Genomic DNA, 12,670 nt, shown 5'->3' with positions numbered 1-12,670 from the left:
TTAAAATTGCTCCCATATGTATGACCTCAAATCTGTTGTAGTATTTCAGTCCCTCGAAAGCATTTTATTAAAAATAATCAAAAACGCTTTCTCTCCATTCTCTTCCTCTGAGCTTCCACCTGGCCAATATTTATCACTCAACCAATGTTCACTAAAACAGTTTATCTGGTTGTCATCTCATTGTTTTTGTGGATTACAAATTGGGTGTCACCTTCCCTACATTAGTGACGGGGTGCAGAACATTTTGAGGGGGAAGGGGAACAGCCAGAAGTCATGGGAACCAATGACAAGAAGGAAAAGGATTGAGGTCCTGCAATCAGAGTTTCAGTAGATAAGGAGAAAGTTGACAAACAGAACCTCAAAGGCAGTAATCTCTGGATTACTCCCAATGCTATTTGCAAGTGAGTGTAGAAATATACAGAACTATGACCATATGAATTAGGAGCAGGGGTAAGCCACTCGGTCCCTCGAGCCTGCTCCGCCATTCAATAAGATCATGGCTGATCTGATTGCATCCTCGACTCCGCTTTCCCACCTACCCCCGCTAACCTTTCACCGCCTTGCTTATCAAGAATCTATCCATCTCTGCCTCAAAGATATTTAAAGACTGCTTCCACTGCCTTTTGAGGAAGAGAGTTTCAAAGACTCAGGACCCTCAGAGAAAACAATTGCTCCTCATCATCTGTGTCTTACATGGATGACCCCTTATTTTTAAACTAATCCCTATTTCTAGATTCTCTCACAAGGGGAAACATCCTTTCCATATCCACCCTGTCGAGACCCCTCAGCATCTTCTATGTTTCAATCATGTTGCCTCTTACTCTTGTAAACACCAACGGATACAAGCCTAGCCTGTCCAACCTTTCTCATACGACAACCCAGGTATTAGTCTAGCAAACCTTCTCTGAACTGCTTCCAATGCATTTACATTCTTCCTTAAATAAGACCAATACTGTATGTAGTACTCCAGATGTGGTCTCACCAATGCTCTATATAACTGAAGCATAACCTTCCTACCTTTATTCAATACCTCTCAATAAACAATAACATTACTTACTGAACCTGCATACTAACCTTTTTGCAACTCGTGCACTCGCATCCAGATCCCTCTGCATCTCAGCTCTGCCACCTCTCACCATTTAGATAATATGCTTTTTTATTCTTGCTGCCAAAATGGACAATTTCACTTTTTCCCACATTTTACTCCATTTGCTAGATCTTTGCCCACTCACTTAACCTACCTATATCCTTTTGTAGTCTCCTTATGTCTTCACAACTTATTTTCCTACCTATCTTTGTGTCATTAGCAAATTTAGCAAACATACCTTCGATCCCTTTATCCAAGTCATTTATATAATTTGTAAAATGTTGAGACCCCAGCACTGATCGCTGTGGCACACCAGTTGTTACATCTTGCCAACCAGAAAATAACACATTTATGTATACTCTCTGGCTAGCTAACAGGAAACTTTCTTTTATCCATGCCAATATGTTACCCTCTATACCATGAACTTTTATTTTCCATGATAACCTTTGATGTGGCACCTTATCAAATGCTTTCTGAAAATCTAAGTACAGTGCATCTACCGGTTCCCTATTATCCACAGCACACGTTACTTCAAAGAAGAAATAGTTCAATAAGTCGAGTTAATGTGTGGCTAGAGGGAGGGCTTCAGATTCCTGGGGCATTTGGACCAGTTAAGGGACAGGAGGGACCTGTACAAGATGGATAGGTTGTACCTCAACAGAGCTGGGACCATGTTCCTCGCAGGGAGGTTAACCAGTACTGCGGCAAGGGCTTAAACTAATTTGATACTGGGATGGGCACCAGGATGAAATTTTAGAGAGAAGAAACAAGATGCACAGAGGATTGGGAGAGACAAATATCACGAGTAAAGGAAGTTCAGAAAAAGGGATTCGACGGCTGCAGCTAAAAATGAGTTTGGATTTCATGTATGTATATGCATGGTGTCTCGCTCATGCAAGGAGAAATTATGAACTCTAAGTTAAACTGATGAATTGAGCTCAAAACAGACACCTTTTGCTGCAAAACAAGATGGAGTAAGAGGTCAGGTGACCTCCTGTACTGCCAATATAAATGGTAACTGCTGGTCCCCTGAACAAATCATGATGACTGGTCAAGTGTTGAAGAAAGCATTGGAAATGTAAATGGACCATTCAATTTAATAGCTACCCCCTCTTCAACAAGTTGAACTAACAATGACTTTGCAGATATAGAGACTCTGGACTCAACCCAGGATAATAGGAGTGAAAAAAACACCACTTTATCAAGATGGCAGAGATGAACATTATCCTAAACCATTGTCTAACAATGGCCACACCATCAAACACCATTTATGAAAACACAATTCGTGAGAAACTTGGGTCACATGACAGAAGCCAAATCTCTGATGAGTTTTTAAATAGAGAAATTTTCTGTGAAAAGCTAGAAGGAAGAGGACCCTGCCGGAACACTAGCTAGAAGCAGAGACAAAAGGTGACCTTGAAAATCCCCACCTGAGAAATTGTAACAGGATTTTTGCCATTGAATTGTGACTGACATTTAACCAAAAAAGTCTGCAGCAAAGCACCCATCCACCTGAAACTTTCGAAAGTCTGACTTCAGTGAACCAGGAATAAGGAAAAACAGGCCTGCAGGCTTTTAAATCTTCCTCTTGGGAAAACAAGCAAGGTTTTACAGTGAAATTTGTTTTGTACCATCAGACCTAAATGCATGCTATCTTTTACTCTCTATCTTTTCTTGTGTACGCGCAGTATGTGCGCGAGAGTGGGTGATATTGCAAAAATTTTCGAGTATTGTTTAATAAACATTTATCTTTCTCTAAATCTACGAGAAAACCTGTCATTTTGTCTGTTTATTGACCATTCAAACACTCGAGGGTTAAAACACATCTCTAATAAAAACGCTGTCTTCAGTCAGTTGAGGTGTGAAAAAACGAAGCCGCCCCTATGATTCCCTACCCATTCGTAACAATGGAGTCTGGTAAATAAAGTTAGTGAGCTGCAAGTACAAGTCACCACATGGGACTACGATATAGTGGTAATAACAGAGAATTGGAAAGGATTTTTACCAGCCCCTTGGCGATGGGCTGGAAGGCAGGCAGTCTGGCAGAATAGCACAGGAAGGTGTCGGGAGTGTGCCCAATGCTGCTGTTCCTGATGTCTTCCTGTGACCATGCCATTTTGCCAGCAGCTGGCAGGCTGGCAGACGTGCTGCCCACTAGGAGACCAATTAAGCCAGTTAAGTGGCCAATTAACGTCCTCTTCCTGCCTCCGCAGGCATTTTGCCAGGGGTGGGGGCGTGGGGCGGTGCTTATGTGCATCCTGGCAGCCTCCCAGCAGGCTTCGTTTGTAATTTGGAGGGGTGGGGGGCACGTCCTCCCTTTTTGGACACTTCACGGCCGATGGAGGCCCACCCCCCTCCCTGCGGAAATGCCGCTGCCTGACTTCAACAACCTCCCCCACCAATCCGATCGCTGGGGCTTGCCTACCTGGCCCAGTTCCCAGACCTCACTTACCTGTGTTAATCATGCACGGCCATCGATGAGCCCTTATTCTATAGGTGCAGCCCCAGTAATGGCCACTACCAGCAGTGGTGCTGATGAGCTGCCAGCCCTACAATTTGGCCAGCAGCTTTTGGGGGTGCCATACTTAATAGGGTGGCCAATTAAGTGGCCACCACCAGGAAGATGCTTCTCTGGGTCCCACTGTGGCTTCAGTGGGGGGAAATTCCTGGCAACAAGGTATTCAAGAAAGAAAGGAGGGGCTGAGGCAATACTGATCTAATTGTTATACTGCTGGAAAGGGTTGATGTACTCGAAGGGTCAAAGACATAATCTGATTGATCAGAACTAAGGAACAATAGAAGAGCTATTACACTTTGGTTGTATGCTATAGATCTCTCAGTAGAAGGAAGGAGATAGAGGAATAAGTATTCAAGCAAATTACAGGAGGATGCAAGAATTATAGAGTAGTGATAATGGGGTCTAATTTTGCTGGGATAATAACAGTGTAAAGGGAAAAGTGGGGGAGGAATTTCCAAAATGTGTACAAGAGAGGAAGGAAGCAGTGCTGGGGAATAAAGTGAGGCCATTGGACGATGCTTCAGTGGGGGAGCATTTTGGGAACGTGATCATTAGGTTTAGAACAGTTACGAAAAAGGACAAGGAACAATCTCATTAAAATATTTAACTAGAAGACGACTAGTTTCAGCGAGTTAAAAAGGGATCTGATCCCGGTGGCTTGAAATCAAAAATTGGTAGGCAGATCAGTAACTGAATAGGAGGCCTTCAAGGAGGAGCAGATCTAAGGAGCAGATCTGCAGTCTTGCCACATCCTGTGGTGAATGATGGTGGACAATTAAACAACTGACAGGAGGAGAAGGCTCCACAAACATCCCCATCCTCAACGATGTGGGAGCCCAGCACATCGGTGCAAAAGACAAGGCTGAAGCATTTGCAACCATTTTCAGCCAAAAGTGCTGAGTGGATGATCCAACTCGGCCTCCCCCTGAGGTCCACAGCATAACAGATGCTAGTCTTCAGCCAATCCAATTCTCTTCACGATATCAAGAAACGGCGGAAGGCACTGAATACTGCAAAAGCTACGGGCCGTGACAACATTCCGGCAATAGTACTGAAGACTTGTGCCCCAGAACTTGCCGCACCACTAGCCAAGCTGTTCCAGTACAGCTACAACACTGGCATCCACCCAGCAACCTGGAACATTGCCCAGGTATGTCCTGTACATAAAAAGCAGGGCGTTAATTGGCTGGGTCAGATTTATCCTATCAGTCTACTCCCAATCATCAGCAAAGTGATGGAAAGGGTTGTTGACAATGCTATCAAGCGGCACTTGCTCGGCAATAACTGCTCACTGACACTCAATTTGTGTTCCACCAGGGCCACCAGCTCTTGACCTCATTATAGCCTTGGTCCAAACATGGACAAAAGAGCTGAACTCCAGAGGTGAGGTGAGAGTGACTGCCCTTGACATCAAGGGAGCATTTGACCGAGAATGACATCAAGGAGCCCTAGCAAAACTTGTGTCACTGGGAATCAGAGGGCAAACTCTCCGTTGGCTGGAGTCATACCTAGCACAAAGGAAGATGAGTATGGTTGTTGGAGGTCAGTTATCTCAGTCCCAGGACATTACTGCAGGAGTTCCTCAGGGTAGTGTCCTATCCCAGCCATCTTCAGCTGCTTCATCAATGACCTTCCCTCCATCATAAGGTGAGAGGTGGGGATGTTCACTGATGATTGCACAATGTTCAGCACCATTCGCAACTCCTCAGACACTGAAGTAGCGTGTGTCCATATGCAGCAAGACCTTGACAGCATCTAGGCTTGGGCTGATAAGTAGCAAGTAACATTTGCGCAACCCAAGTGGCAGGCAATTACGATCTCCAACAAGAGAGAATCTAACCATCTTCCCTTGACGTTCAATGGCATTACCATTGCTGAATCCCCCACTATCAACATCTTGGGGGTCACCATTGACCAGAAACTGAACAGGACCAGCCACGTAAATGCCGTAGCTACAAGAGCAGGTCAGAGACTGGGAATTCTGCAGCAAGTAACTCACCTCCTGCCTCCCCAATGCCTGTCCATCATCTACAAGGCACAAGTCAGGAGTGTGATGGAATACTCTCCACGTGCCTGGATGGATGCAGCTCCAGCAACACTCAAGAAGCTCGACCCCATCCAGGACAAAGCAGACTGCTTGATTCGCACCCCACCTTCAACATTTACTCCCTCCACCACTGATGCACAGTTGCAGCAGTGTGTACCATCTACAGGATGCACTGCTGCAACTCACCAAAACTCTTTTGACAGCACCTTCCAAACCCGCAACCGCTACCACCTGGAAAAACCAGATGCATGAGAACACCACCACCTGCAAGTTCCCCTCAAAGCCACACACAATGCCTGACTTGGAACTATATCGCTGTTCCTTCACTGTCGCTGGGTCAAAATCCTGGAACTCCCTTCCTAACAGCACTGTGGGTGTATCTACACCCCAAGGACTGCAGCGGTTCAAGAAGTCAGCTCACCACCACCTTCTCCAGGGCAATTAGGGGTGGACAATAAATGCTGGCCTTGCAAGCAACATCCAAATCCCTCGAACGAATAAATAAAAAAAAAGGAGATAGTTTGGGTAGACGTAGTCCCACAAGGGGGGAAAGCAAGAACATCAAAGCTAAAGGTCCCTGGATGACAAAAGGTATAGAAGTTAAAATTTAACCGGTAAAGGAGATTTATGACAATTGTAAGATTCATAATACAGTAGAAACACAGACTAAATACATAAAATACAGAAGAGATCTGAAAATGGAAATAAGAGGGACAAAGAGATAATAGACCAGCCGGTAACATAAAAGGGAACCCAAAAGTCTTTAGTAAACAAGAATACTTGAAGGGTAGTTAAAGGAAAGGTAGGTCCCATTAAGGATCAAAGTGTTCCTCTTGTGGGGAGGCAGAGGGACTAAGTGAATACCTCTCATTGCTCTTCACTAGAGAAGAGGATGTTGTCACTGTAGCAGTAAAAGAGACAGTAGCGTTATTGGATAGGATGAAAATAGATAAAGAGGAGGTAATTAGTACTCCAAAGGTAGAAAGTCACCCAGTCTGGATGGGATGTATCCTAGTTTGCTGAAGAAAGTAAGGGTGGTAATTGTAGAGGCTTTAGCCATAATCTTCTAATCCTCCTTGGATATGGGACATGTGCCTGAGGACTGGAACATTGCAAATATTACACCTCTGTTCAAAAAAGGGAAGAGGGATAAACCCAGCTAATGTTGGTGACGGGGAATCTTTTAGAAACAATAATCCAGGACAAAATTAATTGCCATTTGGAAAAAATAGACTAATAATGAAATTCAACTAGGATTTGTTAAAGACAGCTTGTGTTTGACTGACTTGATTGAATTCTTGAAGTGATGGAGCAGGTTGTTGAGGGTGGTGTGGTTAATGCTGTGTGTATGGATTTTGAAAAGGCATTAACTAAAATATCACTTGATAGACTTATTAGCAAAATTAAAGCATGTGGGATAAAAGGGACAGTGGCAATGTACTTACTAAATTGACTGAAGGACAGAAAGCTGAGAGTATTGGTGAATGGCTGTTTTTCAGACTGGAGAGAGGTATACAGTGGTGTTCCCCAGGGGTCAGTATTAGGACCATTGCTCTTTTTGATATATATTACTTACCTGGACTTGGTTATACAAGGCATTATTTCAAAATTTACGGATGACATTAAACTCAGTAATGTAGTAAACTGAGAAGAATAGTAACAGACATTGTGAAGATGAATTTAATTCCGAGAAGTGTAAGGTGCTGGATTTTGGTTGGAAAAATGAGACACAATATAAATTAAATGGTACATTTTAATGGGAATGCAGGAACAGAACTACCTCGGGGTGCACATGCACAATTTTTGAAGGTAACTGAACAAGTTGAGAAGGTTTGTTTTAAAAATAAAAGTCTAGCAATTACTGTTCGTGATATTCATGGATGAAAATTTGACTAATACACATGACATTCCTCTGTCTGCTGTTTTAATTCAAGTATTAATCTGTGGTATTGTTCTCTTTGACCACTTTGCCTTGTGTAGACTGTTGGTTATGTTATCCTCTTGCACCATGCCTTCTGATGGTCTATTTCCATGACACGGCCCTTAATTGGTTCCCCTCCGATATACACCAATGTAGCCAGCGCATTTCCTGTAGTGCCATCTGTTTCCACCCTGAATAATCATCTCTGAAGTGCTCCAATGTTGAACCCTCGAATTGTTATTTTTTGTCTGCAAGCTGCCCATTGATGTCGTTTGTATGCAAGGCGTCAGCTTCAGATGCCAGACATGGCTCAGTGGGTAGCACTTTTGCCTCTGAGTCAGAACATTGTGGGTTTGACTCCCACTCCAGAGATTTAAGTACATAATCTAGGCTGACACTCCACTACTGAGGGAGTATCACACTGCCAGAGGTGCCATCCTTCAGAGAAGATGTTAACCAAAGCCGTTAAATCAAAATTTAAAAAGACCCCATGGCACTATTTCAAAGATCAGCAGGGGAGTTTTCCCTGGTGTCTTGACTCATTGTCCTGCAACTGACATCACTAAAATAGACAACTTGACGTGATCACATTGCTATTTGTGGTGGCTTTCTGTGCGCAAATTGGCTGCCATGTTTCCTACATTACAACAGTAACTACACTTTGTAAGTACTTCATTGGCTGCTTAGCACTTTGGAATGTCTTCCTCATCTTTGTGACTTCTGCCAAAAACTCTACACTCTACTTCCAAACTCTGTCCCATCCTCTGGCTATTTCCTCAAGCTGGGTCCTTTTTGCCTGTGAGCTGAGCTGAGACACCATATCCCTTTTCCCATGCCATCACCAACACCCCTATTTCCATTTCTGCAATATTGCCTGCCTCTGCCCTTACTTCACCTCAGCTGAATCTCTCATCCATACTTTCTGTTGCAGGCTCAACTTCTTTGATGTTTTCCTAGCTGGCCTTTCATGCTCCACTCTAAGTAAGCTGTAACTTGTACAAAACTCATATCCGCAGTAAATCTGGTTCCAGTGCCACTCTTGGACATGTTCATTGGCTCCCAGTTTCCCACCCAATTGAATTCAAAATCTCCTTGTTCTTTAACAAACCCTCCAGCTGCAGCATACTCTGTATTCTGATTCTGGCATTTTCTGTAATATCCCTCGATCTGTTCTACCATTGGCGGTGAAGGCTTAAGCTGTGTGAGCCTTATATCTGGAATTCTTTTGCTAAACCACTCTACTACCTCTCTCCAACTTTCAAAAACCTCCTTAAAAGCAACTACTGCACTTTTTAAAAACTCCCCTATTATTCCTCCTACTTCTGTTTGATATTCATTCCACCTTTGCAAAATGTAATGAAGTGGTGTACAAGTCAAAGACTGTACAAATGCAAGTTGTTCATGCCATTACTAAAGTAATGGTCTAAGAAATGTCTTGCGAGCACATTAGATGTTTGTCTGCTAATATGGCCAACAATAATTCTACACTCTCGTGTGGGATATTTATGTTAAAGGTGCTCTACAAATACAAGTTATAGTTAACATGAGCTAAACTCTGATATTCATTTATTCTACACTTGTTTATCCAACCAATTTAGATTCCCTTTTATATTTATGGCAGATCTCACCCAAAAGGGAAGGGTCTGCTGCTTGTACACAATATAACAACTAATTGTTAATTTAAAGTGAGCACAGGTTAATCCAGTAATAGATAAATTGTCAATCAGGCAATGAATTTTATCTTAAAAAAAAAAGACACCCAAGATTATATAGCTTGAAATTCTAAATCTTAATTTTCCTGAGCAATTGTTCCCTTTCAGTATTTTTTTCATTAAATTCTTTTGTTTGAGATTGAAGTTTCATCTCACTCCAGATATGTGACTGCTTCTAAAACTGCTTTTGACTCATGGTTGTTATAGAATTATAAAAAAGCAGTTTGTATAATAAAATGCACTTTTTTCTTTTGATGCAGAGATCTTCTATTTGGTCAGATCTATAATAAACTGAGTGAGATCTCAGTGGCAAAGGGAGTGTTTCTCGAATGCCTGGAACCCTATATTTTGAATGACAAGCTAACGAGCATCACACCACAGGTAATGAAGGATCTGCTCATCCACTTTCAGGACAGGGACATGATGGAGAACATTGAAGCATGCATAGTACATATGGACATCACTAGCTTGGACATTCAACAGGTGAGCAGTACACGTGGTTCGGTCTTTGAGTCTTTTTTGCCTTTCGTTATCTAGATGATTTTGTCCCTTGTATATTGGATCGCTTTATGGGAAGTCCTCTTCTATCCTAGCCTTAGGCTCTTGGTAAGCTTTCAGTATTGTGCCTGGAATAATGAACAGTGCCTTTCCCCTAATTTTTTATTAAGCTACTGGACTTAATTCTATGCTGTCACACGATCTTTCTGTAGTCTTCAAAAGTAAGGGAGCATCACAAGGCCTTGCTTTAACTTCATAATAAGTGATCAAAGAAGTAACGTAACAGAGATAGAGTAGTTATATATTTATAGTAGAAAGTCTGTTCTTTAACTCGTGTAAAAATAATGAGTTGTAATCTAATATTGAGCACTTTTACATAAAGCCTTTATGTTAATGCTTTTATTTTTGTAATCTTTTCAGATTTCTAGAGCTAGCTAGTGGATCTTGTCTTTGGCCATAACAGTTCCAATCAGTTTGAGTATGTTCTATTAACGTAACTCATTAAACAGATCTAACCACTTCTACATCCTTTAACTGGCTGCTATTGTTTGAATTTTCATAAAGGCTGCTTGGATTTAAAAATAGTGCCCTGTCATGCATTGAGCTGAACAAATAAAGGAATTAAAGGAGTGCTGCATTGTTGGAGGTGGTGTCTTTTAGATATAATGTTAAATCGAGGCCTCATCTGCCTGCTCAGGATTTGTAAATGATCCAGTGGCACTATTCAAAGATCAGCAGAGGCTTCTTTTGGTATTCTGACCAACATTATTCCACTAACCAGTACCACCAAAAACAGATGATTTAATCATTAATTCATTTTCTGCTTGTGAGATCTTGCTGTACACGAATTAGTTACCACTTTGCCAAGATATGACTGCACTTCAAAAATAATCCTTTGGGATGTTATGGGCACTATATAAATGCAAATTCTTAATGTTGGTTTATAATTCTGATCTCAGCTGCATTGCTGGGGAGAGCATTATTTGGAAACCAAACCCTTTCCCTCGCTCAAAGTCAGGAGGCAATTCCAGACCATGTTCACATACTGATTGTGAGTTGAATTAATCTTGCATTGGTACAGGTGTGCTCATGCCCTAGTTAAAGGTGCATAGATGTCATGTTAATGTAACGGGACCCCACTTGTCGTAGATTATGAGCCTCCTGTCTGCTTTAGGCAGCGTCTCATCCACCTGCAAAATCCTGTCGATTAATAATCACAATGATTGGAAATGTGCGGGATCGGAGCAAATAAGTCACTGGCTAGTTTTTAACTGTACGCCTGCTGGTTTCCACTGGGTGGGTAGATTTAGATTTGGCCCCCGAGTATTGAGAGTGTGAATTAGGAAAGTATATGACTCGTGAAATACATTTTTTATTCACAGCATCGTGTTAGTAATTTTTTGATTATATGAAAATTGTGATTGGAATCTCCAAACAATTGATATTGAAATTATGTTTTAGTTTGCTATTCTTTTATGTGAGTGTTTTCTCTTCAGTCCTCAATATAGTAAATAATGTGCTGGTTTGTGTTTGGGTTGATGTGAAGCCAGTCCTGCAGTGATGCTTTGAATCTTATAACCAAGTATGGTTTCTGTCTGCCTATGTTGTAGGTGGTCCATATGTGCTGGGAACACTGTCTATATGATGCCATGATCTATGTGTATAACAGAGGAATGAATGACTACATCACTCCAATGGAGGTAAGAAACTAGAAACCTTCTGGGCAACAGTCTCATAAAGAAGCATCAGGAAATCTGGAGTGAAGACATTAGTATCCTCTTAGCCTCTGATTAAGCCATAAGACTGCATTTCATTTGGTGCCCAAAAGAATGAGAGCAGGAATAATCAAAATGTCTTGAGAGCTCTGTATCTGCGAATGAAGCACAACTTTAAGAAGTTTATATAAAAAGACAAAGTCGAAGGAAAGGCAGTGTAGTTTGAAGAAATTGTTGACCTCAATTGCCTTCAATCAGAAACGACTTCCAGCTAAAAAGGATAAAAGTTCAGTTGGGGAGAGGAGGATGGAGAGGAAGGAACTGAAAGTGAGAAGGTGTGGGCTGGCAAATCATCCCTGCATCTAGATCATCGCTGCACCTAAAGATGCAACTGCCATGAGTGAATAAACTTCACTTGTTTTATGCTCTAGACTGTGTATCTATTCGACCATTGGGTCCTGAGCCTGCTTCAGCTTGTTAGCATATATACATAGAGAAAATCTGTTAAATGGGTATGGGCTGCTAGAGCAGGCTATGTTACTGATGATTAGCTGGCTATGGATGGGGCTGATATTAATAAAATTAAAATAGATACCTTACTGGTTTTAAAGATTCTTGGACATTTATTTTTATTTTTACACTACTTGTGTTACTTGTGGACAAATGTATTTATTAATCTCTGGTGATTTGGGATGTTCTCTACTATGAAGCATGCAAGATACTAATGTCTTTCTTTCCCCACTAATTCATTAAGTAACCAATTTATACCATGAATAGCTTATTTCTGCTGGACAGTATTGATCTCTATGAAACCTCATACTTTCAGAAATTGTTCCAGGTTATTGGTCCTCTTCTCCGAGCTGGCAAATCCCTCTCAGGTATAAACTTACTGCTTTTCACAAGCTGCTTCACTTTAGCCGTTGAATGTGCAAGTGCAAAATCATATTTTTCATTTGGTTTAGTTGATAGTGCAGTAACTGTTGAATCATGCACCATATTGTACACGTTCAGTATGTTCCTGTTTTAATAGCATTCTGTCTTCTGTTCCATTATATCAAACTACACATAACCTTGTATATCTCTTCAGTTTGTCTTTAGAGGTTCAAGCTTTTTAAAGGAATTTTTCTGCCTTTTCTACATCTTTATCCCTGCATAAACTTGCTCTCAGGCTT

General features: G+C 41.6%; 1 protein-coding gene across 2 annotated transcripts in view; it reads left to right on the top strand.

Annotated features, from left to right (window-relative positions):
- The window catches only part of vps8 (VPS8 subunit of CORVET complex), a 715,536-nt gene that overhangs the window by 192,992 nt on the left and 509,874 nt on the right, over positions 1-12,670 (top strand). For both annotated transcript variants that reach the window (XM_068035875.1, XM_068035876.1), the window contains exons 21-23: positions 9,546-9,768; positions 11,394-11,483; positions 12,325-12,376. In XM_068035875.1, coding sequence (XP_067891976.1) covers positions 9,546-9,768; positions 11,394-11,483; positions 12,325-12,376 — 365 coding nt within the window. The remainder of the gene's footprint in view (positions 1-9,545; positions 9,769-11,393; positions 11,484-12,324; positions 12,377-12,670) is intronic.

The sequence above is a fragment of the Heterodontus francisci genome, chromosome 7 (assembly GCF_036365525.1).
Source record: "Heterodontus francisci isolate sHetFra1 chromosome 7, sHetFra1.hap1, whole genome shotgun sequence".
Classification (NCBI taxonomy): domain Eukaryota; kingdom Metazoa; phylum Chordata; class Chondrichthyes; order Heterodontiformes; family Heterodontidae; genus Heterodontus; species Heterodontus francisci.
The sequence above is the reverse complement of the archived record's forward strand: the minus strand, read 5'-3'. Positions and strand labels throughout refer to the sequence as shown.